Raw genomic sequence first — 24286 nt, 5'->3', positions numbered from 1 at the left:
GCGCGAGCGCGCTGAGCAGAGAGCGGAGAACGCGTCTTCGCCCGTCGGCCGGGAGGCCCCGAGCCGGCCCATGGGGAGCGGGTGCCCGGCGCCGGCCAACAGGAGCGCCGCCGCCCGCGCCGCGCCCTGTCCGTGAAGCCCAGGTAAGCGCCGAAAGGGGGCGCCAGGGGGGCACCGCGGCATCCTAATGTCCGGGTACTCTCCCGGCGGGGGAATTCCGATCCGAGCCCGGGGCGCACGCAGGGAATGGGTTTTCCGTGCCTCTCTGGGCCGGGCCACACATCGAAAAGTTAGGATGCTCCCTGTTAGGGGCTGGGCCGATGGGAGCGGCGGCTCCGGAGAGCCCAGGCGCCCTGTGCCACCGGTCCTCATCTCCCTTGCTGGGCTTCCACCCGCCGGCCGAAAGAATTGCGCTAAGAGAGTGCTGCCGCTCTGGTGCCACCTGTCATCCTGGTCCCTCGCACACACGTTCAATTTTCCCTCCCTTGCCTCTCTCTCTGGGGCCCAGCCCGCTTTCCCCGCCTCTTTCCCTCCCCCCTGCCAGGCTGCAGTTACCAGCGGCACCCCGGCGCTGGCCTTGCTGGCTGAGCTAGGGCAGCTTTAACCAGCCCTGCCGCAACCTCTTAATCCCCTATCTTCTGCTGGCTCACTCTTCCCCAGCCCAGCCACCACAGATCCTAGCCACCAGGCAGTGGTCCTGGGGCTCTGCTGGAGAAAGCCAAGAAACTGGAGCCTCGGAAGGCAGATTCAGGGCTGCCCAGGTGGAGGGAGACTGCAGCGAGCAGCCCTGGCTACCTGCCCTTCCCAGTGACTCCAGTCTACCGAGTCCCAGTCCTGTCTAGCTGGGGCTGGAGGCGGAGGCTGGCAAGCAGCACCCCCAAAACCACAAGCTGCAGTTTGGGAAGAGTTCCCTGAAACCTAAGCCCCATTTTATCCCAGGGCATGCTGAGGCTTAGAGGAACAACAAGACTTGCCCAAGGTCACACAGCAGGTGACGATGGTCTGTCCTCCTGCCTTCCACAGAGTTGAACTTTTGGGTTCTTGCTCCCTGTTCTTCTCCAGGGCTCATGATCAGATTTCTGGCTCTGTGAGGCCAGAACACGTCACCCTAGAAATGGTAGTTTCTGCTGAACTTGGCCCCTCAAATTCAGGTGGGGACCAGAATTTGGGGGAAGGAGTGAGCTCCCCATGCTGGGGCATCGCACCCAGACATGATCCTTCAGGCCACACATGGTAGGTTGCATGGTGCCCAGCTGTGGACTGGTACTTGCCTTACTGGTCTGAGCCACTTCGGTGCTGCCAGGGCGGTGCCTGCTCTGTGCCAGCGGTAAATTGCTTGGGGCTTGTGCCCAAGGAACTCATGCTTTGGTGATAATGCTTTAGGGACCTCCCTGGGAGAGCCCCATGAGGGCAGGAGAGTGATGGAGAGCACGCCCAGCTTCCTGAAGGACACCCCAGCCTGGGAGAAGACAGCCCCTGAGAACGGCATCGTGGGACAGGAGCCTGGTACTCCACCGCGGGATAGCCTGCGCCGTGGGGCACTGTGCCTGGGAGAGCCCGCTCCCTTCTGGAGGGGCATCCTGAGTACCCCAGACTCCTGGTTTCCTCCTGGCTTCCCCCAGGGCCCCAAGGACACACTCCCACTGGTAGAGGGTGAGGGCCCCCGGAATGGGGAGAAGAAGGCCAGCTGGCTGGGCAGCAAGGAAGGACTGCGCTGGAAAGAGGCGATGCTGGCCCATCCACTAGCTTTTTGCGGGCCAGCATGCCCACCTCGCTATGGCCCCTTTATTCCTGAGCATAGCGGTGGCCATCCCAAGAGTGACCCTGTGGCCTTCCGACCTGTGCACTGCCCTTTCCTGCTGGAGACCAAGATCCTGGAGCGAGCTCCCTTCTGGGTGCCCACCTGCTTGCCGCCCTACTTCGTATCCAGTCTGCCCCCAGAGCGTCCATGTGACTGGCCCTTGGCCCCACCCCCCTGGGTGTACTCCGGGGGCCAGCCCAAAGTGCCCTCCGCCTTCAGCTTAGGCAGCAAGGTGAGTGCAGGAGCAGAGGGTAGTCACCTGGGGCTCAGGACACACAATATACTTAATGATACCACTCTGCCGGTCCATCTGATGACCTGGAGGAGTCCAAAGTTGTCCCCTGGAGTCAGCCCGTGCAACCAGCTGCCCCCGGCCCCAGCAGCTCGTCTTACTGGCCCTCCTTTGCCCTCAGGCTTCTGCAGCCACTGACTTCCCCTTTGCCCACCCAGGCCAAGGCCTTGGAAACCCTGCCCTTCATATGCGTGGCCTTGTCCTGGGGTGCAGGATAGGCAAGGTCTCTCTGTATCTAGGAACGGGATATGCTGGGACCTCATAACTTGTACCTAAGGTTTCTCACCCATAGGCAACCCCATGCCCAGATTAAGATTTTAAAATACTTAAAAACTAATATGGGTCAAGGCACCAAATCACCTAAATAGGTCCTGGATGCCCTTTGGCAGGGTCAGCCATGAGCTGACATTAGTTGTTGGATTGTGGTGAAGTCTGAGAAATCCCAGAGGAGGCTCTAGGGGGATCCCAGGGCAACGAGGAACCACTCAGGGGACCCCGGGCAGTGCCATTGATCACCCGATTGGTGAGCTGTTCGGTGGTTTCACAGCAGCAGTATTTTGTTCATGACAACTGCTGCTGTTGGTCCTGCCTGTCCTTTTAAACCCTGGGAACCAAGCCAGCACTAACTGAACTCTTTCTCCACTCTCAGGGCTTTTATCACAAGGATCCGAGCACTCTCAGGGTGGCAAAGGAACCCGTGGCCACGTTGGAACCTGGCCTGCTGGGCTCAGCCCCTGGTGGACACCTCCAGGGAGCCCGAGAGGCAGAAGGCCCTTCACTGCCCCAGAGGGATGGGGAGACCAGAGCTGGCAGGCAGCAGACTCTCTGCCCACGTTTCCTGGGGCATCCAGACACTATTCCCCCGCCCCACTGGCCCACTTATCCCCCAGGCCTGGTTCATACTCTTGGCAACGTCTGGGCTATACCAGGCAGTGGCAGCCTTGGGTACCCCCTGGGGCCACCAGCCACCCCAAGGTGCCCCTCTCCTAGGCCTCCTACCACCCAGGGGGGCTGTTGCTCATCCCACCCACCCGCTAGAGAGGGGGATCTTGGTTCTTGTGGAAAGTGCCAGGAGAGCCTGGAGGGGGGTACCAGTGGGCCCCACGCATCCAGAGAGGCAGTGAACAAGGTGCCTGGTCCCAGGGCCTGCCCCCCAAGCCACCACACCAAGCTGAAGAAGACATGGCTCACACGGCACTCGGAGCAGTTTGGGTGTCCAGGCGACTGTCCTGGGGATGAGAAGAGCTCAGCTGCCCGGCTCCGGGCCCTCAAGAGGGCAGGCAGCCCTGAGGTCCAGGGAGCAGCAGGCGGCCCCACCCCCAAACGTCCACCTGACCCTTTCCCAGGCACCACGGGGCAGGGGACTGGAGTGTGGCAGGAGGTGCTGGACACATCAATAGGGAGCAAGGCAGAGGCAGAACAGCTGGAGGAACAGAAAGGTAAGGGGTGGTGGAGGCTCCGTGGCCTGACTGGGGAGCAAGCAGCAGCAGGGCTGGGGCTCTGCAGGGGACAAGGTCCATAGGTGCTTTGAGGCTGGACTACACCCAGCTGTCAGGTTTCCTGCCTCAGTGTCTGTGGCTCTCTGGGGCTTCTCAGCATCTACAGCCAGAGCCTACCGCCTTCCAGCCAATGGTTTCCATCTCCCTGTCTCCTGCCAAGCCGTGGTGTGTTGATGGCAGCATGGGCTTTGGGTTCAAAGTGCTTGCTTCCTGACTTTGCTGATCAGTAGCTGTGTGACCCTGGGTAAATAACTTCACCTTTCTGGGCCTCAGTTGTGTCATCTATAAAATGGGGATAAAGATGTGTCTACCTCACGAAGCCTGCTGCCAGGATTAAATACTATAATAATCCACATCAAGGGCATGATAGAATTGGTGGCTCTTAATAAACAATCAATGTTCATGGCTATGATTATTTGTGCCACAAATCCTGGATTGGCGTCACCTGTCCGGAAGGATCCCTGTCCTGCCTGTTGGCCAACTGGACCATGGAGGCTCAGCTTGAACTCTTCACTGTTAAGGACCTTGGGCACATCCTGGACGCTGCCGCTACACTGTGTCCTTCACAGAGGGTTCCGGCGCTGCTGGCCTGGCCTCAGTTCTTTAGGATCCCCTACTTTCTCCGCCTTCTGGACTATTTGGTGTGGATCAGGACTGTCTGTGGCCTTGAACAAGTACCTCCGCGCCCGGCCCGGGTCTGTCTGCACCCCCCAGGCCTCGTCTGGCCTGGGAAGTGGTTGGCCTCCTCGCCTTCTTGGGTTACTGCACCTGTGGCCTGTGTTGAAACCCTCCAGCCTTCTCACTTTCTGGAGCCCTCCATCGTCTGTCTGCGTTGGGATTGTCTCCTCGCGCTGTCACTCGGCCAGCCGTATCACTTAAACCCTCGTGGAGCTAGCCAGACTCGACACTGGAAGGATCCCGCACTTGTGTGAGGACCGTCGCTCCAGTTGCCCAAAGCCTTGGGCCCGACACCAGACACCCCTTCCCTCAGCTTCCGTCCATGCCAGGGCATGAGAGGCCAAGTCAGGAAGAAGGCCAGAGGAGGGCAGGCCACTGCTCAGCCTCGTGTGTGGACCTTTTGGCTCCCTGGCCCGCTCTTGCCGGTTCTGAATTAGGCCTCACAGGCCTGGGGCAAGGAAGGGACTGGACTGTATGCATGGACAGGGTGGGTGCTGAAACAGGGGTCTAGGGTTGGCCTGAGCCCCAGAACCCCAAACTCCTGACCAGCTGCATTGTTTCCTTAGGATCCCGAGACGGCAGGACCAGCCTCAAGGACCCTGGGCTTCAGGACATACCTTGCCCGTCTCTGTCAACGGGCATCGCTCAATGCCAAAGCTGTGCCCAGGCAGCTGGAGAGGTGGGTGGGCCGACCTGCCACTCCCAGCGAGCACAGAGGTGAGCCTGGCCCTGGCCTCCCCGCATCCCCTCCTCTGGCCCGGGGCTCCCTCCTCACGGGCTTCTGCCTGGTCTGCAGATTGCCTCTGGGAGGGGAGCAGCCGGAGGAAGACTCCCTGCGCAGCCCTGAGGAGGGTGGAGGGTCTGGCCTGGAAGCTGGACTCAGCATGGGCCTCGCCAAGCACCTGCTGAGTGGTTTGGGGGACCGACTGTGCCGCCTGCTGCGGAGAGAGCGGGAGGCCCTGGCCTGGGCGCAGCGTGAGGGTGAGCTGGACCTCCCTTCCATCCCCCACCCCCGCCGTGGCTTCCTAAGCCTCCTGTGACCTCAGAAGAGCTCCTGCCTCGTCTGTCCTTATTTCTGAGTCCGTCTCTTAGTCAACGCTGAGGTTTCTGGCTTGGGTGGGGGATGCTGGGAAGTGTAAATCCTGGTCCAGCCCAATTCCCAGAGAGCCTCAGGGCTTGTGGGGAAAACAAGGCCAAGTACAAGTGTCTGCAGGAACCCTGGGAGGCGGGCCCGGAGGCTTCCTGGGGTGGTGAGGCTCATGGGCCCAGGAGGCTGGTGGGATTCAGGCTGATGATCAAGACTGGAGGGCGCCTGGTGGAGTTCTAGGCTCAGGCTGTCCCTCCAGCCCACCTCTCACAGCACCAGAGTGGTCTTTGTAATCACGCAGCCCTGGGCCTGCCCGTCACTGGAAGGGGTGTTTGTAGAGATCATTTGTGGCTCCTCTTGCCCCAGAAAGGGCCAGCACCCCATGTTTTCTTCAGCGGGCCACTGTCTGCTCCTGTTGGCTCCTATTGTTCCCAGGCTGGATTTCCAGCATGCACACCCATCCCTCCTTCCCTTCCCGGATCACCGGAGCCGTCCACCCCCTGGGGCCTTGACACTGGCAGTTCCCTGTCTGGAGTACCCTGCCCCTCCCTTCCTACCTGGTGCATGAAGACTTACTCATACTTTGGGGCCCACTCCTGGAGCTGCCCCACCACACCTTCCTTGTGGTGCCTAGTCATCTTGTGTCAGCGGGTCCATCTCGCCGCCTGGAGTGTGAATGCTGGGAGGGCAGGGGCCCAGTGCGGAGCAGCCTGGAGTCCCCAACCCAGCCCAGGTGCTTGCTGAATGTGCACGCTCCTTTTCTACCTGTCAATCATGGCTTAATCTGAAATTTTGCTCTTAAAAAAAAAATCCACTCCTTTGGGTAAAGACAGATGTGGCCTCTTAAGATTTCCTCTTCAAAAGAAAATACAGTGTCCCCTGAAGGAAAGGCCACTGGAGCAGTGACCATGTCTGTCTGTTTCTGGTAGCAAGCAGGGCTGGGGAGGCAGGGAGCGGGGCTGAAGGCACGTGCTGGAAGTGGCATGGATTATTCATTCAGAGGGTCCCCGGGGCAGGCCTGGGAAGCTAGGGCCATGGCTGGGGGGGTGGCCTTGTCTGAGGGGGTGGTTCCTGCAGGGACGTTCTTGTCAGGGACTGCTAAGTTGGGGGGAATCAAGGGGACTGTCTCCCTCCTCCAGGTGGCTCTCGCTGGAAACTGCTCCCTGCTTCTCCCCCCTCTGCCTGGAGGCTTCCCATACGAAGCTGAAAGGACATCGCCTTCAGTCCCCTGACCCTGATCTCTCCTGTGGTCAGCAGGCTTGGGGCCAGCCGTGACCGAGGAAAGCCCGGGCATCCCACGCTGCTGTAGCCGTTGCCACCATGGACTCTTCAACACCCACTGGAGATGCCCCCGCTGCAGCCACCGGCTGTGTGTGGCCTGTGGTCGCATGTCCGGTGCTGGGAGGGCCCGGGACAAAGCAGGTAGGGAGGGGCCAGGGGCTGGGGGTGGGTGGTGGGTGGGCGGGGAGGGAGGCCCTGTGGGCCTGCTCTAGGGTGTGTGGCCATTTCCTGGCTGCCTCTCTCCAAAGAGCCTCCCTGCCCCGCCCAGCCCTGGCCTGAGCCACTGAGGCTCATTGCCCCTTAGAGCAGAACTTTCCCTCTCCCCAGATCAAGGGCCACGCCTGTATCCTTGCCCACCCTTAAGAGAAGTCGGGTGCCTACTCTATGCCTCCCATTTTGCTCAGCTTGCATCTTTTTAAACCTGTTGTAACACTGTGAGGTGGGTATTTTTGCCTCCGTTTTCCAGATAAGAAAAACTCAGAAAGGTTAAGTGATTTGCCCAAGACCGAGCAGCTAGTAAGTGTTAAGGCCAGCATTTAGACTTAGATCTTCTGACTCTATCCGTTCTTTTCATGATTCTCAGTTTTCATTTCCTTGCCTCAACCCAATCACCTGAGGTCTTGAAGTTTCTCGGTGTTCCAAGAGATATGGCTAAAAAAATTTCCAGAATCAAACATTCTAGAACATTCTCTCCCACATGACCACTTTGAGCTGTTGCAAAGATGCATATGAAAGCCTCTGCTTTCGGCAGGCAGAGAATCCTACGACACTGTGTGCCCAAGTTTCCCAGAAAGCAACAAGCTTTATGGCTTGTTGAGCCCCTGATTTCATATCATGTCCTTGGCCTTCTTCCTTGACCTTAACCCATGGTTACCTTGCTTTCTGGACCTGCAGTGTCTCCCTTCCCACCCCACAGGCTCTCCGGAGCAGTCCACGGAGGAGTGTGCCCAGGAGGCTGGGCACGCTGCCTGTTCTCTGATGCTGACCCAGTTTGTCTCTAGCCAGGGTGAGCCATCATGGAGGGGTGGAGCGTGGAGTGGGTGGGTCCTGAGGGAGACCAGCTTCCTGTCTGGTTGTCCCTCACCCTGGTGCCATGTCCTTCCCATTGCTGAGGCCAAGCTGCTGGTCTGCACTCCCCCCCAACCTCCTACTCTCCTCTCTACCCCCAGTGTTGACCCAACTGAGCACTGCAATGCACCAGGTCTGGGTCAAGTTCGACATCCGGGGGCATTGCCCCTGCCAAACTGATGCCCGGGTGTGGGCCACTGCAGATGGGGGTCAGCAGGTAAGAACCAGGGCATGGCTCACCTCACAAAGACTAACAGTAGGCCCCAGGGTGGGGTAAGTGTGCCTGCGAGTGACTGACCTTTGCAAGGGGTTTGGCCCTTCTCTCTTGATGGGGATGAAGAGGGACTCGGAAGCCAATGGGACTGGGCTACTTCCCTACTTCGCCTGGGGATTAGCATCCCAGCAGTGAGCGCCAGCATCTGGTACCTTACCTCTACACCCACCTCACTCCCTGCCTGCATCGAGTCCTCTTCCTGTTCACGCTTGTTTTTTAAAAATTTTGTTGTTGTTGTTGTTGTTGTAGATGGACACAATATCTTATTTTTATTCGTTTATTTTTATGTGGTGCTGAGGATCAAACCCAGGGCCTCACATGTGCGAGGCAAGCTCTCTGCCACTGAGCCCCAGCCCCAGCCCCCCAGTTCACGCTGCTTCTAGTTCAGTTTTCCCAGCACCAAGTGCAGCAGGTGCTCAGCATGGTACAAAGTTTTTATGAAGTTCATGTTTTTTATGATAAAACTTATCCATTCAAGAAATAGTTCTCTAAGCGTGTTTTGTGTATCAGACCCCGTGCCACATACTCCTGTGGAAATTTGGGAAAGTACAAAGCATGAGGAAGAAAACGATAATGACCTCACATGCCACCATAAACATTTTGACATATTTCTTTCCAGTCCTTTGTCAATATTTTTATTTGCATTTATGTTCTTGTACTTTAAATCATACTGTAAGGAGAAGTCCATGAGTAGCTGCTTCTCTCCTTACATTATGTCCTGTAATACTTTACTCCTGTAAACACAATTTGGGGACTTTCAGGAGTCCATCATTAATTCTTGTGGGTTGAGTTGAGTTGTAGCTGCCGTTTTAAAAATCTCTGGTTGCACTGGGGGTTTAACAGAAGGAGCCCACAGAGAAAACTCCCTCAACTCCACTACCTTCCTGCAATGGGGACCTCAACAGGACCAAGGACATCAAAGAGGGTGAGCGGCTCCCCACCCCCCCTTGGACAGAGTGATGCAGTGAGACAGCAGGCAGCAGAAATGTCCAGGAACAATCTGCAATTGCTTTAGAAAACAGCCACCCCTACTGGGCATGGCAACATCCTGGTAATCCTAGCAACTCGGGAGGCTGAGTCAGGAGGATCACAAGTTTGAAGACAGCCTCAGCAACTTAGTGAGGCCCTGTATCAAAATAAAATGTAAAAAGGGTGGGATGTAGCTCAATGGTAAAGCACCCCTGGTTCAATCCCCAGTACCCACCCCCCCAAAACAAGAAAGAAAGCAGCCTCCCACCCCTACTCCCAGTAATGCCCATCACTCTGCTCGAGATGGGTCTCCCAGCCTCTTCTCCAGTCAGACTCTGGTTCTAGGCCCCCTTTTCAAGAGGCTCTGGAGCTGCCTGTGGCAGAAGGTCATGGTGGGAGGCACGAGCAGAGTTGGCACGGGGGATGTTGGTGAGGAGAGCAGACATTGCTATTTTCTTTCCCAACAGAGACCCCAGACTCCACTGAGACCCCAACAGAGGACCGGGCCAGCCGAGGGCCCCTGCCTTGTCCCTCTCTCTGTGAACTGCTGGCCTCGACTGCTGTCAAACTCTGCCTGGGACACGAGCGGATCCACATGGCCTTTGCCCCTGTTACTCCGGCCCTGCCCAGTGTGAGCCAGGGCACGGAGGGAGGGCTGGGAGCCTGGGACCAGAGACTGGGCTGCCTCCCTGTGGGGCCGACAGGTCCTGAGCCCTCCTGCCCCGTTCCCTCCCTGCCCCCAGGATGACCGCATCACCAACATCCTGGACAGTATCATCGCGCAAGTGGTGGAACGCAAGATCCAGGAGAAAGCCCTGGGGCCGGGCCTCCGAGCAGGGCCAGGCCTGCGCAAGGGCCTGAGCCTGCCCCTCTCACCAGTGAGGCCGCGGCTGCAGCCCCCGGGGGCCTTGCTGTGGCTCCAGGAGCCCAGGCCTCGGCGGGGTTTCCACCTCTTCCAGGAGCACTGGAGGCAGGGCCAGGTGAGTGTCGGCCTCTCCCCTCAGGCCCTCCGGGCCTCGCCCGCCTGCAGGCCCCCATCCCTAGGCCCACTGTCCCCTTGCACCTCCGGATTGCCCTGGAGCTGCCAGTGCTCCGGGAGGGCTGCCTCTCATCCTCCCCGCGCCCTGCCTTCCTCCCTCCCTCTGCAGCCCGTGTTGGTGTCAGGGATTCAGAGAACACTGCGAGGCCACCTGTGGGACGTGGGGGCGCTGGGGGCGCTTGGAGGCCAGGTGCAGACACTGACTCCCCGAGGTCCCCCCAAGCCCACCAGCCTGGACAGCACAGCCTTCTGGGAGGGATTTTCTCAGCCCGAGAGTAAGTATTCCTGATGTGGGGTGGCGGGCAGTGGGGCCCTGCACAGGGGCTGCACCCATGTGTTGCTGTCCCTGGGACCCGAGGGCCAGCTCCTCCGAGGCCAGCGCCACTCTGTCTTCTCCCCTAGTGCGCCCCAAGTCAGACGAGGGCTCTGTCCTCCTGCTGCACCGAGCTCTGGGAGATGAGGACACCAGCAGGTGTGCGGGATCCCAAGGGCCAGCCCTGTCTTCTCCCCCACCATCTGTCCCTTATCCACCCACCCCTCCTTCAACACCCCCACCATCCCCTGGGACCTCATTGCTCCCAGCTTGCCCTCTGGGAGTCACTCAGTGTGGTGGTGGGGTGTCTAGTGGGGCCTCTGGCACTTGGGTTGGACCTGCTGAGCGCAAAGCCCGCTGCCCACAGGGTGGAGAACCTCGCCTCCAGCCTGCCCCTCCCCGAGTACTGTGCCCACCGCGGGAAACTCAACCTGGCTTCCTACCTCCCACCTGGCCTTGCCCTGCATCTGCTGGAGCCCCAGCTCTGGGCAGCTCATGGTGAGTGCAGTGCCCTGCCTGTCCTGGCCACTCCCTACCCTCACCTTGTATCTGTCATCTTGGGGTACACTGGTGTCTGTGCCAAGGTCCTGAGGCCCATAGTGCTCTTTTATTCTGTTCCAAACCATCCATTCTCTGTCTCCACACAGGCGTGAGCTCACACCGTGGACATCTGGGGACCAAGAACCTCTGTGTGGAGGTGGCTGACCTGGTCAGCATCCTGGTTCATGCAGAGGCACCACTTCCTGCTTGGCACCGGGCACAGAAAGGTGGGTCAGTCAGGTGCCTTGGCACATGCTGTAATCCCAGTTACTTGAGAGGCTGAGGCAGGAGGATCACAACTTAGTGAGACCAGTCTCAAAAGGGTTTGGGTATAGCTCAGTGGCACTTCCTATCATGTGAGAGGCCCTGGTTTCAACTCCCAGCACCTTTTTTTAAAAAGGAAAGAAAAAAAAGAAAGAAAGAAAAAAGAGGTGGCTCTTGGGCTGGGGACAGGACGAGGGACAAGCTAGTGACTAAAGTGTCGGTCTCCTCCTGCTCTGGGCCCACCTGAGCCATCATTCTCCTGCAGATTTCCTTTCAGGCTTGGACGGGGAGGGGCTCTGGTCTCCCGGTAGCCAGGTGAGCACCGTGTGGCACGTGTTCCGGGCACAGGACGCCCAGCGCATCCGCCGCTTTCTCCAGATGGTGAGGAGGGAAGCTGGGAGCTTGTCTTGTGTACCCCGTGCCCGTCTCTTGTGCTTGCTCCCCACCCCAGCCCCCACGGGGAGCTGGCCTGCCCCAGTCATTCAAACAGGTACAGAGAAGGCAGACGAGGACCCCCATTCTGTGGAGGGGCTCCAAAGGAGAAGGTGGTGTGACAGGAGAGCAGGGACCTACTGATGTAGGCTGGGCATTGTGCTACGGTAGGCCTTGTACCTTAATGTCCGCCCATTACTCTCCCCCTGCCCTGACTCATTTTGTAGACAGGAAATGGAGGCTCACGGGGAAGCTGAGCTCTGAGCTTCGGTCGGCTCCGACCCAGGTCACCTCTCTGCTCCTCCTGGGCCAGCGGCCTCCCTTTCCTGGGCTCTGGGGCAGGGTGAGCCTGGCAGAGGCTAAGGGGAGCCCTGCTGCTCCCCTTTTACGGCTCCACCAGGAAATGAGAAGAGACTGCCCAAGGGAGGTCTAGCCAGGTAGAGAGCTGAGGGCGGTAGACCAGGGGCAGGTAGAGGAGAGACCCAGCCCGGACAGGGGCCTCATGGCTGCAGAGTCCAGCTGAGCCCCAGTTATCCTGGAGAAAAGACTTCCACAAAGTGTCACCCCTCTGAGGCACACACAGACACGCAGAGGCCAAGGGGGTGTTGTCCACCACGTCCTGCACACCTCTGCAGAGGCACACACCGATGCTGGGACACCCAGAAGGGAGCAGACAGAGGCACCCGTCATAAACAGATGGCCTCGTCTGGCCAGGGTGTGGCTGGCTGTGGGCAGTCCTGAATGGCCCAACACGATGATTCATGGGAGAGGTCTAAGAGGGGACGTTCTCACTGGGTGGCCTGGGAACACACAGCTCTGGCTCCAGGATGGACTTGGATCTCTTGGCAAGGACATTTTGGCACCTGGCTGGCACTCTCTAGGGTCTAGTCTGCTTCACCAGTCTTCCCCTCCCCCCCTCAGCCCAGTCTGGTAGCTCTAAGCCCAGGGATGATGGCTGAGGTCCTAGCTGAAGGGGGTGGATCTAGCTGGTGGCCAGTTGGAGCATGATGCTGGCATTCACCTCAGCAGGTGTTCCCTGGGCACCTCCTCCTGCGGCGTCCACGAGTCCCTGCCTGCCCCAGGAGCTCTGGTTGGGCTGGTGTCGGCCCCCATAGCAGTTCCTGCCGCAGAGGCCCTGGTCTGAGCAGGCAAGCCTGTCCACCCACTGAGAATCAGAACCTCTGTGTGGCCTTGCGCTTCTGGATCCAGGATCTCAGGACGCGTTGGGTGTTTCAGACTTTCTCCCCAGGACTGTCCCCCACCTTAGCAGCCACTGCAGGCCAGTCACAGATGCCATGGTGTGGACCGTTGAGGAGGGGAGATTATGCAGGACATCTTGCTGGGTTTTGAAGAAAGGAGCACCATTGAGAGAGGACCAGGGACCAAGCCAGGGCCACAGAGGCTGGGAAAGGCAGCTGGCCCCAGGAAAGCAGGGATTAGACCCTCAACTCCAGTGTCCTTAATCCTTTCCTCTAAGCTCCTTCCAGCTGAATGTTTGTTGTGACACCCTGAGCTGCCCCAGCCCTCACCACCAGCCCCTTTCCTCCCATCCCGTGCCCTCTGCTGCCTGCCTCTCAAGATCTGACTGTCCCCGAGCTCCTGCACCCTGGCTTCTGTGAAGCCCATGTCCCCTTCCTCCCGCGGCCCCCTCCCTCTCACCTCTGGCTCATCTCCCCTTCTCTTCCCTAAGGTGTGCCCTGCCGAGGCAGGGACCCTGGAGCCCGGTGCCCCAGGCAGCTGCTACCTGGACGCGGGGCTTCGCCGGCGCCTGCGGGAGGAGTGGGGTGTGAACTGCTGGACCCTGTTGCAGGCTCCCGGAGAGGCCGTGCTGGTGCCCGCAGGGGCACCCCACCAGGTGCTTCCCCTGTGGGCAGGGCTCCGTGGGGAGATCAGGGGAGCAGAAGCAAGGGACAGAGAACCCCCAGGGTCACATAGCATTCTCTCCAGGCCCCAGAGCGAGAGGGCAGGAGCCATGGCCTGCAGTGGGGAGGAGGCGACAGAGAAGCTGTGGAGTCCTTGGGTCCTCAAGTCCAAGTGGGACACGCCCCAGAGGGGTGCTCTGGTCTTGGCCTCCTCAGTGGCCCTCGGGCATCCCTTTGGCCTGGTTTAGGACACCTGTTTACATGGTGCTGTATCCTTGTCCTCTCCTCTCTGAGAGTTGGGTGGGGTCATCAGAGGAAGTGGACCTCAGGGACTACAGAAGCAGGGACAGGATGCATGACCTTGAGCCTGCACTGACCCTCCTGCCCGCCCTCCCTGGCACAGGTGCAGGGCCTGGTGAGCACAGTCAGCGTCACCCAGCACTTCTTGTCCCCTGAGACCTCTGCCCTCTCTGCTCAGCTCTGTCACCAGGGAACCAGCCTGCCTCCAGACTGCCACCTGCTTTATGCCCAAGTGAGTGTGACCCTTGCCAGCAGGCTGGGTGTGCCGTCCAAACCCCCCTGGGGCACAGCTGTGGTGGACAGGCCAGGTCCGGCTCTGTGCCAGGCCAGAAGTCAGTCTGCCCGTGCAGAAAGAGGGTTTTCTCGGGGGGAGGGGGAGCTGTGGGCCCCGGAATGTGATTGAAAATTCTTTGTCCTCTCTCTTTTTCCTAGATGGACTGGGCTGTGTTCCAAGCAGTGAAGCTGGCTGTGGGGACATTAGAGGAGGCTAAATAGGGGACATGGGGGTGGGGCAAGGTGGCAGGCAGGTAATCCAGGTGTCCACCTGGGTGCAGTTTCGCCAGGCACAGCTTCAGCCAGGGAAGGCGCCGGGGGAATTAGGGACTTTGGGTCAATCCCACAAACACCACTGTGGCCCCAGCAGGGTACCACTCCTCACCCTTGCCTGGGCCCTAACACCCACAACCACAGTGCCACCGAAGAAGCTCACACTTGCCCTTTGCAGGCTGGCACCTGCTTCACCCCTACGCCTCCTCCATGGTACCAGGCCCGTATTAAGGGTGACTGAGTCCCTTCAATCCCTGCGCCCCAGCACGGGAGACAAACAGCCCTTCTTTGGGGGACCTCGGGAATTGCTTCTGGCCTAAGCAACACTTCCTTCTGCTGCCTCGTGCCCTGCCACCCAGCCTCACCTGCAGTTCTGCTTATCACACCTGTGTCCCCCCTGGGCTCCGGGCAGCTCTTCCCACTTCGGGCATGCTGGACTAGGGGCCACCAAAATTCTTCCCTCCTGTCAGAAGAGCCGTGAAGTGTGGGGAGGAGATGGCATCAGGGCCTGCCTGGCTTGGCTGGAGAGGACACCGGTGATGCCACCCCTGCCCCCCACCCCTGCCCCCTCCTCCCACCTTCGTGATTTCCATTAAACTCTTGTTCTGTGACTGCTGCCAGTTGGTTGGCCCTGCTCCTGCAGGCCACGTGGCCTAGGGAGGGAGGGGAGACAAGGAAATGTGCTCTAGAGCAGAGGCCAAGAGGGGCAGGTGGGGACTGGGGACCCAGTGACAGGGACCTCAAATACCACTGCCTGCTTTTGTTCCGGGAGTCTGGGTTCCTGGAGCTTTCCGGGGAGCTGCCCCCTGAAAATGCTCCTGACTGTGACAGCAGGCGATACACAGTCCTGGGCATAGCACTGAAGTGGCCTCCCTGGGCAGCTTTGGCCTGTGGATTCTGGAGCCCCACTGCTCCCGACAAACCCCCAGCTTCTCCACCGCTCCTCTTCTGTCTGCCCTGACCTGGAGGGAAATCCAGGAAAGCCCTGCCCAGCTGACTGCCCTTGGTGGCTACAGTGCCCAAGGCTGAGCTTCACTGCCATTCCGCCCCTGCCCGCCCCTTCCCTTGGCCCTTCTGGTGTGGCTCTCCCTCCGCCCTCCCCTGTGTATCTCAGCCAGCTCTTGTCACACCTAATTGTTCCTGCTGTGGTTCGGGGATTGTTTTTTTTTTATTATTAAATAAAATTTTTTATTATAAATGTAACCTACTTTCTGAACATTCTAGAAAACGAGAAAGTTACCTGCAAGCCCACCCCTGCTCACCCCAACCCAACCACTATGAGTGTTTGTGCGTATTTCTCCAGGGATTTGTTGTGGACGTGGTTGAATTGGTGTGTTTTGTACTTGGTTTCTTTCTCTGAACACTGTGTTGTGATCATTTTTCTATGTTGCTTCCTAACCTTCATTTTAAATGGCTACTTATATTCCACCAAACGGCTGTGTCATGATTTATATAACCATCCTTCATTTAAAAAAAAAAAAAAGTTAGGTTTGTTCATTGTTTGGAGGGTTTGGTTATTTTCACTTTTTCTTGGGATTAAAAAAGAAAAGGAAAGAAAAAATTAGGAACTCCTATATTTTACTGTACTGTTGTTTTCATTGAATATATTTAATCTCTTTCATTTAAATGATCTCATTTAATCCCTTATCACTATTTTGGGATAGATATGATTTCTTTCCATTTTACAGAAGAAAAAAACAGGCAGGTTTGGGTTAAGTAAGTCACCCAAGGTCATACAGCAATTTTAGCGACAGAACTGGGATTTGAACCAAGTTTTCTGACTCAGGTCACTTCGTTTATATTATAGTCTTAGACCTTCCTGGAGTTTAAAAATGAACTTGCCCTCTTCTCTGTCCTCTCCGAAAATATACACTTTATAGCTGATTGTGTTCCAAGTAGCACTGAGTGACACATTCCTACCTGTAGTTCACCTTCTCTACCCCTGTCCTCGTGTCAACCCAGGACCCAAAATATTGGGTCCTTCTTGGGAAAGATGTTGCTCTGAACTTCATCAGCAGGGAAGGCTGCCTGCCCACCCCACCCCTCCCCGCCACCCTGCCTGCCCATCTCCCAGAGGAGACCACCTACCCCAGGCCTCTTTGCTCACTGGCTCACCACAAGACCTTGTGTCCTCTGAAATTCATTCCTCTCCCACGGAGGGTTCCAGCACCTCGGGGTCCTGTGTGGTCCGATTCTTTGTAAACAGCAGGTGGATGTGTGTCCATTTGTTCTAGGAGTAGGCCTGGGAATAGAGCCAGCCCAGTTGGAGACTGACCCTGAGCCTTGGCCTGGGGTACTCTGGCACTGTGCCCCCACAGAGGCCCTGGGACCTCTGTTTGGCTGAGGTCCGGAGCTCATTGTCCACCTTCTGTCCTCAGTCTCTCCCTGGCCCACACACCACAGATGCGCCAGTCTCAGAGCTGGAAGTGAACTCGGGGTGTGCACATCTGAGGCCCGCTTCCCCTTTTTCCTTATAAAATCCTCAGACCTTTTATTTTTTTTTTTAATTTTTTTAAATGCAAACTTCCATTTATTTTTTTAAGAGAGAGAGAGAGAGAGAGAGAGAGAGAGAGAGAGAGAATTTTTTAATATTTATTTATTTTTTTTAGTTTTCAGCGGGCACACATCTTTGTTTGTATGTGGTGCTGAGGATCGAACCCGGGCCGAACGCATGCTAGGCAAGTGCGCTACCACTTGAGCCATATCCCCAGCCCAGACCTTTTATTTTGAAATCATTTTAGATTTGCAGTCACTTCACAAAGAGAGCACAGTAAACTCCCAGTCATCCTTCATCCAGCTCCCCCCAACGGGAACATCTTACATAAACATGTGTCTTTATCAAAACTGAGACATTAATATTGATGCAGCCCACCAGCAAAGCAACAGACTTCCCTGGGATTTCACCAGGTTTGCCATTAACATGACTTTTCTATTCTGGGATCCAACAATGCCTTCATTTGACAGCTGGCCTAGCGGGTGGACGTGGCTCCCTCAAGGTCATGTGGGGAGTGAGTGGCAGAGCCCACTCTGCAGCCAGTGTCTATAGCCAGACCTCCTCCTCCTCCTGTAGCTTGGGCCACTTCCTCACCCTCCCTGTTCTGAAAAGAAACAGGGTTTGCTGCTCTGTAATATCTAGTGTCACAGACACCCTTGTCCTCCACAGCCTGCCATCTCAGTCCCGTGTCCCAGAGGAGACCACGTCCCCCAGCCTCTTTGCTCATGGGCTCATACACTCACGTGCGTGCGCATGCCCTCCCCTGCCTCACTCCCGTCAGGACACCCCTGCGCAGCCTCCTACTTCTGCAGTATTTTCCCCTTTGGGAATGGAGACTCTGCGGAGGCCTCGGAGTTTCCTGTGTCAGCCTCTTTCCCTCCCTCACTTGCTCTTCCCCTCTGTCCCAGGCGGACGGCTGGGCTACTCTCTTTTTCCCAAAGCTTTGAGGAGCACCACCTCTGTCTTCTTTAGCAGACCTGGAAGGGCTGGTTCCACCCCTGTGTGCCCTTAACAGTTTACGAGACGCCAGGCATGGTGGCACCTGCCTGTAATCCCAGTGGCTGAGGCTGAGGCAGGAGGATTGAGAGTTCAAAGCCAGCCTTGGCCTGGGTTTGTAGCTCAGTGGCAGACAGCTTGCTTTGTATGTATGAGGCGTCAGGCTCGATCCTCAGCACCACAGAAAAATAAATAAATAAAATGAAGGCATTATGCCCATCTACAACTAAAAAAAAAAATTTTTTTTAAAAGCTGCCTCAGCAACTTAAAGAGGCCCTACGCAACTCAGTAAGACCCTGACTTTAAATATAAAAAAGGGGCTGGAGATGTGGCTCAATGGTTAAGTGTCCTTGGGTTTAATCCCTGGTTCAAAATAAAACAACAACAACAATAAAGTTTACAAGGGGTTTTTTTAGTTTTTTTTTGGCTTGTCTCAAGTGTGACTTGTGATAGGGCTGATGAGGCCCACTGAATAGGAGAGAAGTGCTTACCCAATGGCAGTGGGGGAATGGACATGCGGTTTGTGGCTGTCTTTGCTCTTCCAGGCAGTTGGGGCGCCTGGTGTTTATCTTAGGATGCTCCGAAGCTCACAGAGCCCTGCCCAGACATGACCTCACTCTCTCAAATCATCCCTGGGAGGCAGAAAGGAGTCTATGACCAACGCTGCCCCCACTTCACAGATGGGAAAATTGAGGGATATAAATACAGCAAACGCGCGTTGGCAAGCTGCTGACTTTGCCCTGGGGTCCTGACTTTGCCCATAAGTCCAAATGTTTGTAGGGTGAGAGGTCTCAGATAGGGCTGGGGCTAGCAGTGTTCAGCAAGTGCTTCCAAAAATTGTGAGCTCATGAGGCATGCCAACACAGCACCCTGCCTCTAGGAACCTTGCAGTCAGCACCAATATGTAAGAAGCATCCACGGAGGTCGGGTGTTCCTGAGAGTGAAGACCCGCTCTACGGCAGCCATAGATGCACATTTCACGAGGCCAGGTCTTTGTATAGGAGTAACAAGTGATATGGCTGCAAGGACTCAGCCTGGATCATTGGTGGGATTGCCTGGTGATGGTGCCCAGTGCTGGGCAGGTCACATAACTCCTCTCAAGGTGTCCTGGTTTTTCATCAACCCTGTGGACCAAGGGTTGTTATGACCCTACTCTAAAGATGAGGAAACTGAGGCCCAACCCAGCCAAGAGCAAGCCATCCAGAAGTCCAGAGTTTTGTCAGCACCACCAAGTCACTGTCCCCTCAAAAGGGAGGTGTACAAAGCCAGCAGGGGAGAGGAGGGAAGGGGCGGATAGATGGGGTGCAGAGCCTAGCCTTGGCCTGCTTGCAGATTCCTTCCAGCTGGCTCTGCCTTCCTGTCCTGAGAGAAGGTTAAAGGAAGCTCTGAAGAGGAAAGGTCAGGCTGGGAGAGAAGCAGGAGCTGGCCAAAACAACCCACACCCTGCTCCCCATGCGCCAGGCCCTGCATGCTGGGTGGGAAGGCACCGCCCGTACCCTCCGAGGGTTCAGTCTGCAGCAGAGGCCGAGTACACGGCATAGGAAATGCGGTGAGCAGGGGCCCTCTGACCAAGGCTGAGCCGCTGATTCCAGACTGTTTCTCAGCCCCAAATCCCTGCCTCGGGTTCCCACCCCTGCCCCACCTTGACCATCCCAGTCTTGCCCTCTCCCTCCTCTGAGCCTCCGTCTGGCAAATCTTCTGCCCAAACCAATGATTTAGCACTTAGCCTATAACCCTTAGTTGACTTTTTATGAAATGTCTGTGTCCATCTCTCCAACTAGATCAGAATCTCCAAGGCATTAGTCTGTGTCCACGGGCCACCTGACATTTAGCACAATTAACCGAAGTAAGAAGAAAGTTATTTGGAAGGTGATCATCTCGGGCAATTTGCCCTAATTTGTTTATGATGAAAGTTGGACAGTGGGTCCAAGTGGCGGGTCCCGGCCTCTGTGACGTCATCGGGCTTGTGACGCCACCGCCACTGGCCGCCCGGGCGCTCAGCACCCTGCGGGAAGGATGACGTCACCGTCGGAACCCGCACTGACAAGTGCGTGCTGGAGGAATTAGAGGGGTTGGCGGCGGGAGACCGCCCGAGAGAGAGACAGGAACGGCAAGCCGGCCGAAGCGCGGCGAGGGTCCCCACAGCCCCGGGCCGGAGCCCCGCCCCTTAACGGGCTGTCCCCGCCCCCTCGGTGACCGACTCGGGCCGGCCAATCCGTGCGGGCCGCGGTGACACGCAGACTCTCAGCGGGCGGGGCTCGCCGGGCGCTTCCGCGTTCGCGCCGGCGGAGGCTGCAGGGGAGGGGACGTGGGCGAAGGAGCCCCCGCTCGCCCGTCCCGCCCACCGGGCTCTGGAGTCCGCGGGGTCTCGGCCGCCGCCTGCCAGGCGACTCGATGGCCTCGGAAGATCTGGCGGGTGCGCTGGCGGCCGTGCTGGGGGGCCAGGGGCTGCGCGTACAGAATTGTGACTCGGGGCCAGCCGGTGAGCCGCCCGCGCCCGTGCGGCTGCGGAAGAACGTCTGCTACGTGGTGCTGGCCGTGTTCCTCAACGAGCAGGTGAGCGTCCGCCCGCCGGCCCTCCTCTGGGCCTCGGGAGCGCGCAGCCAGCCCAGGTGGGGACCGAGAGCCAACGGCCGCAGCCACCACTGCACTGTGCGTGGCGCTTCCCAGTTTTACAAAGCACTGTCACACTTGCATCTGAGCCCTGCGATTGTCCCGATAGACAGAGGCGGAAACTGAGGCCCGCGAGCTGTTGGTCCCACTCAGTAGGCCTCAGCTCCTTGCCGGGAGGCTTTGGTATCCCCCCTCCATTCCAGGAGTCTAGGATGGGGTGACACGGAGTGGGACCCTCTAATGGCTGGCTAGGACTTCCAAGGAATGGAATGAGGCCCTTACACTCAGGTCTCTGGCGCTCTGAGAGTTCTTTTTTGGGCTGATGTCTGTACAAGTCAATGTAATGACAGTTACAAGTGGCCAAGGCCATAGGGAGGGGTCACATGGGACGAGATGGGGGTGACTGCTAGCTTCAAAGCTCAGTTCCCAGAGTAGGGACTGGCCACAAGCTGTTTGTAAACCCCAGGGGAAAGTGACAGCTACACTGTGATATATATAAACACCAATCAGTACAGGACAAGTGGAACCCTCATTCTAGGGCCTTATCTCCAGCCCCTGAAGCAGCTCCCAGGCATCTTAGCCCCTTGCTGAAATGGAAGTCTTTCTGAATTCACAGAGGCATAAATTATTACAAAGAAAGTTTTTCTTTAGCCCCCAGCCACACAAAGGCCAGTGTCCTGGACAGCTCAGCATTTTGAAGGTGTCCACCATTGAGGGAGTCTTGGGCTTCCACCTTTTAGATCCACTTGGGCTCCTGGGTGGGAAAGTTGCTTGTTGGGCTGCTCTTCTGGAGCCCCAGACTGCCAGCCAGGTTGGGGGTGAAGATTCTCTCTGCCCCCTCAGGATGAGGTGCTACTGATCCAGGAGGCCAAGAGGGAGTGCCGGGGGTCATGGTACCTTCCTGCGGGGAGAATGGAGCCTGGGGAGACCATCGTGGAGGCACTGCAGCGGGAGGTGAAGGAGGAGGCTGGCCTGCACTGTGAGCCTGTGACACTGCTCTTGGTGGAAGAGCGGGGCCCCTCCTGGATCCGCTTCGTGTTCCTTGCTCGCCCCACAGGTACAGCCCACTTGGTGGCATGTGAGAAGGGGCCAACTGCCACCTTTCCCCCAGCTTGTCCTTTGGTGAGAGGAGCCCTTCCACAGCCAGCCCTGTTCTGACTGGTACAAGATTGGTGCTGGCTGATTGCAGCCTGAGGGCTCATGGCCTCCCAGATCGGGGCTGGAGTTCTTGGGCGTTCTTTTACTTTGCCAGTCCCCACGCTTCTTTTAATACCTTCTCCCTCCCTCCCTCCCTGTGCCCCAAATCTCCCCTAGGTGGGATTCTCAAGACTTCCAAGGAGGCAGATGCTGAGTCCCTGCAGGCTGCCTGGTACCCACGGATCTCCCTGCCCACTCCACTACGAGCCCATGACATTCTGCACCTGGTAGAGCTAGCTGCCCAGTACCGCCAGCAAGCCAGGCATCCTCTCATCCTGCCCCAAGAGCTTCCTTGCAGTGTGGTCTGCCAGCGGCTGGTGGCCACCTTTACTAATGTACAGACAGTGTGGGTGTTGGTGGGCACAGTGGGGATGCCTCATTTGCCCATCACTGCCTGTGGCTTTACCCCCATGGAGCAGAGGGGTGGCATCAAGGTGGCTGTCCTGCGGCTGCTACAGGAGTGTCTGACCCTGCACAATTTGGCAGTGGAGACCAAGGGGCTGCTGGGACTGCAGCACCTGGGCAAAGAACATACAGATGGCATCTGCCTGAATGTGCTGGTGACAGTGGCTTTTCGGAACCCAGGGATCCAAGATGAGCCCCCGAAGGTTCTGGGTGAGAACTATTCTTGGTGGAAGGTGATGGAGGGAGACCTACAAACCCAGCTCCTACAGAAGCTCCAGGAATCTTCTGTTGTCCCACTAAACAGATAGGGAGGTGCCAGCAGTGGGCAAGAGCTGGGCAATAGGACTTCTCTATCAGACTTTGCCTCCCTCCCTCCAAGGCAGGCAGGAGGCTGGCAGTCTGATTGCACAGAGAGCAGGGGCAGTTTTCCTGATTCTCAGGGAAACTTTGTGGAACAGGCCACAGGCTCCTGCACTGCACTAAAAGGGACAGTGCCTTTTAAGCAAGTCTAGAGTGCAAGCACCTAGTTGCCTCGAGGGTACACAAATGCTTCTCCCTAAGTGGATGAGGAGCACTCTGATCCCCAAATGGCATCTCCTCACTTTCTGTGCCCACCTTGGTAAAGGACTGCATGCTGATTCTTTCAAGCAATTACAACTTGGAGGAGGGTGTAGGGAGGCCTTTGAGGGAGAGCCCCTTGCGGAGTAAATAGATGTTGCTCACCTTGCCTTTCCTGCCTAAATGTCTCTGGGGGGGTGAAGTGAGGGAGGCTCTTGTTCAGGAGACCTGCTGCTCCTCTGTCCCACCCACAGCCACCCAGGCGTCCCCCCTTCCACCCAGTGCACCAACAGGGTGGCTGGGGCTGGTACCTCCTGCTGTTCACTGCAACCTCTAAGCCCACCAGGGCTCTTGCCATCTCTTCTGTCTTGCTGGGCAGAATGTGACTGGGAGGGGCCACACCCTTCATGAAAACAGCTCAGACCCCTCCAGAAGTTGAGCAGCTGGGACCTTGGGAAGATGCAGGTGGGTCTGGAGCCGGAAATACCGCCCCTGCCTCTGCCTGAGCTTCCCAGGCTCTGAGCCTACCCACTCCCTCTCGCCTCTGCCTGCTTATATTTTCAGCCCAAGCTGTATTAAACCCTTTCTTCAATTCCTCTCAGATTCCTGCCAGATCATAGCAGGAGGTGTGTGTGTGTGTATGTGTGTATTTTCAAATAAAAGAACTTTAGGGGAAAACCAAAGTAACAAAGAAAACATATCCTGTGCTGATCACCACATCTAAGGAGTAGATTTCTGATGCAGGTGAACACTTGAATGGGCTTTCCTTTGGGTAATTACCCAGGGGAACTCTGGCCTTTCCCAGCCCCTGCCTTCTCTCAGCTGCCATCTTGTCTCTCTGGCCTCTGGAGAGAGGCTGAAATCCTCAGCCCCTCTGAGACACATCTTGTGAATGATGAACCAAACCCTTTTTGGTTCACTCTCAGAGTGTCTGAGAGACACCTCCCTCCCCTGCCACTCCAGTCCACACCCACTATTCAGCATGGTCGTTTTCCACACGAGGAGCACATGAGAGTCACATAGAGAACTTCCATACCCTACCGCCCCACCCCCAAACTGACTTAACTGCTGGGGGAGACAGGCCGGGCACTGGCATTTTAAAAAGGGTCCAGGTGTGCACATGCCTATAATCCCAGCAAATGGGGAGGCTGATGCAGGAGGATCGCAAGTTCAAGGCCAGCCCCAGCAACTTAGTGAAATCCTGTCTTAGAATTAAAAAAAAAAAAAAAGGTCTGGGGATATAGCTCAGGGGTTTAAAAGAAGAAAAAAGGCCAGCTTAGATTTTAATGTGCACCCAGTTGAGAGCCACAGGAGGGCCCTTCTCTAAGTTCTCTGCCTGCCTGACCCTGGAATGCTGTTGGTGACCTCTCAGAGGAGCCCTCCCCTCTAGACACATCTAAGGACAAGTATGTTAAATATCAGGCCTGCCCTTCACTAACGAGAGGAGAGTTAACGCAGCACGCAACAAATCCAGGAAAAGGAGACCTGCATCCAGATACTCCCACATGGCCTGTCCCCTCCTGGTCCCTCCCAGGCTGGCAGGCTGTTGTAGATGAGCTGAGTAGAAACAGTGTTGTGTGGCTCAGCCAAGAGAGTAGTTCCTGGCAGGTGTGGAGGAATATCGGATTTGCGCGGCCAGAGCCTGTCTCCATTTACCACCCACCTATGCGCCAGTGCTGGAAAAGGAACTGAACCTGTCTTCTTAGGGGTGGAAGATGGGCCCAAATTAGCAGAGAAGCCCGGGTAGGGGATGAGAAGGCTGAAGAAGAACACAGCCA

At 57.1% G+C, this 24286-nt stretch overlaps 2 protein-coding genes across 3 annotated transcripts; both read left to right on the top strand.

Moving 5' to 3' along the window:
• Positions 1 to 6: 6 nt before the first annotated feature.
• Positions 7 to 15692, top strand: Hr (HR lysine demethylase and nuclear receptor corepressor). Of its 2 annotated transcripts, none has more exons than XM_071610562.1 (19): positions 7 to 143; positions 1384 to 2033; positions 2743 to 3532; positions 4837 to 4987; positions 5067 to 5251; positions 6612 to 6779; positions 7555 to 7644; positions 7808 to 7923; positions 8824 to 8905; positions 9417 to 9580; positions 9693 to 9929; positions 10098 to 10263; positions 10391 to 10460; positions 10669 to 10799; positions 10949 to 11068; positions 11371 to 11486; positions 13228 to 13392; positions 13803 to 13931; positions 14132 to 15692. In XM_071610562.1, the coding sequence occupies exons 2-19, from the start codon at positions 1422 to 1424 to the stop codon at positions 14192 to 14194; spliced, it is 3555 nt and encodes a 1184-aa protein (XP_071466663.1). In that variant the 5' UTR covers positions 7 to 143; positions 1384 to 1421; the 3' UTR covers positions 14195 to 15692. The 2 variants fall into 2 exon arrangements, with proteins under 2 accessions (XP_071466663.1, XP_027782925.2); XM_027927124.2 differs by having other exon boundaries at positions 8 to 143; positions 6615 to 6779.
• Positions 15693 to 20010: 4318 nt separating this feature from the next.
• Nudt18 (nudix hydrolase 18) lies at positions 20011 to 23111 on the top strand. The gene is made up of 3 exons (XM_027927075.2): positions 20011 to 20291; positions 21192 to 21405; positions 21663 to 23111. The coding sequence occupies exons 1-3, from the start codon at positions 20130 to 20132 to the stop codon at positions 22256 to 22258; spliced, it is 972 nt and encodes a 323-aa protein (XP_027782876.1). The 5' UTR covers positions 20011 to 20129; the 3' UTR covers positions 22259 to 23111.
• Positions 23112 to 24286: the final 1175 nt, after the last annotated feature.

This window comes from Marmota flaviventris, chromosome 3 (genome assembly GCF_047511675.1).
Source record: "Marmota flaviventris isolate mMarFla1 chromosome 3, mMarFla1.hap1, whole genome shotgun sequence".
Taxonomy (NCBI): Eukaryota; Metazoa; Chordata; class Mammalia; order Rodentia; family Sciuridae; genus Marmota; species Marmota flaviventris.
This window is presented reverse-complemented; position numbering and strand designations above follow the sequence as displayed.

Excerpts from the sequence above, each read along its gene's own strand:
- Nudt18 (XM_027927075.2), top strand. The coding sequence starts at position 20,130 with ATGGCCTCGGAAGATCTGGCGGGTGCGCTGGCGGCCGTGCTGGGGGGC. Across the intron at positions 20,292-21,191 it reads CCGTGTTCCTCAACGAGCAG|GATGAGGTGCTACTGATCCA; the intron begins GTGAGCGTCCGC and ends CTGCCCCCTCAG. Across the intron at positions 21,406-21,662 it reads GTTCCTTGCTCGCCCCACAG|GTGGGATTCTCAAGACTTCC; the intron begins GTACAGCCCACT and ends AATCTCCCCTAG.
- Hr (XM_071610562.1), top strand. The coding sequence starts at position 1,422 with ATGGAGAGCACGCCCAGCTTCCTGAAGGACACCCCAGCCTGGGAGAAG. Across the intron at positions 11,487-13,227 it reads TCCGCCGCTTTCTCCAGATG|GTGTGCCCTGCCGAGGCAGG; the intron begins GTGAGGAGGGAA and ends CTCTTCCCTAAG. Across the intron at positions 13,393-13,802 it reads CCGCAGGGGCACCCCACCAG|GTGCAGGGCCTGGTGAGCAC; the intron begins GTGCTTCCCCTG and ends TCCCTGGCACAG.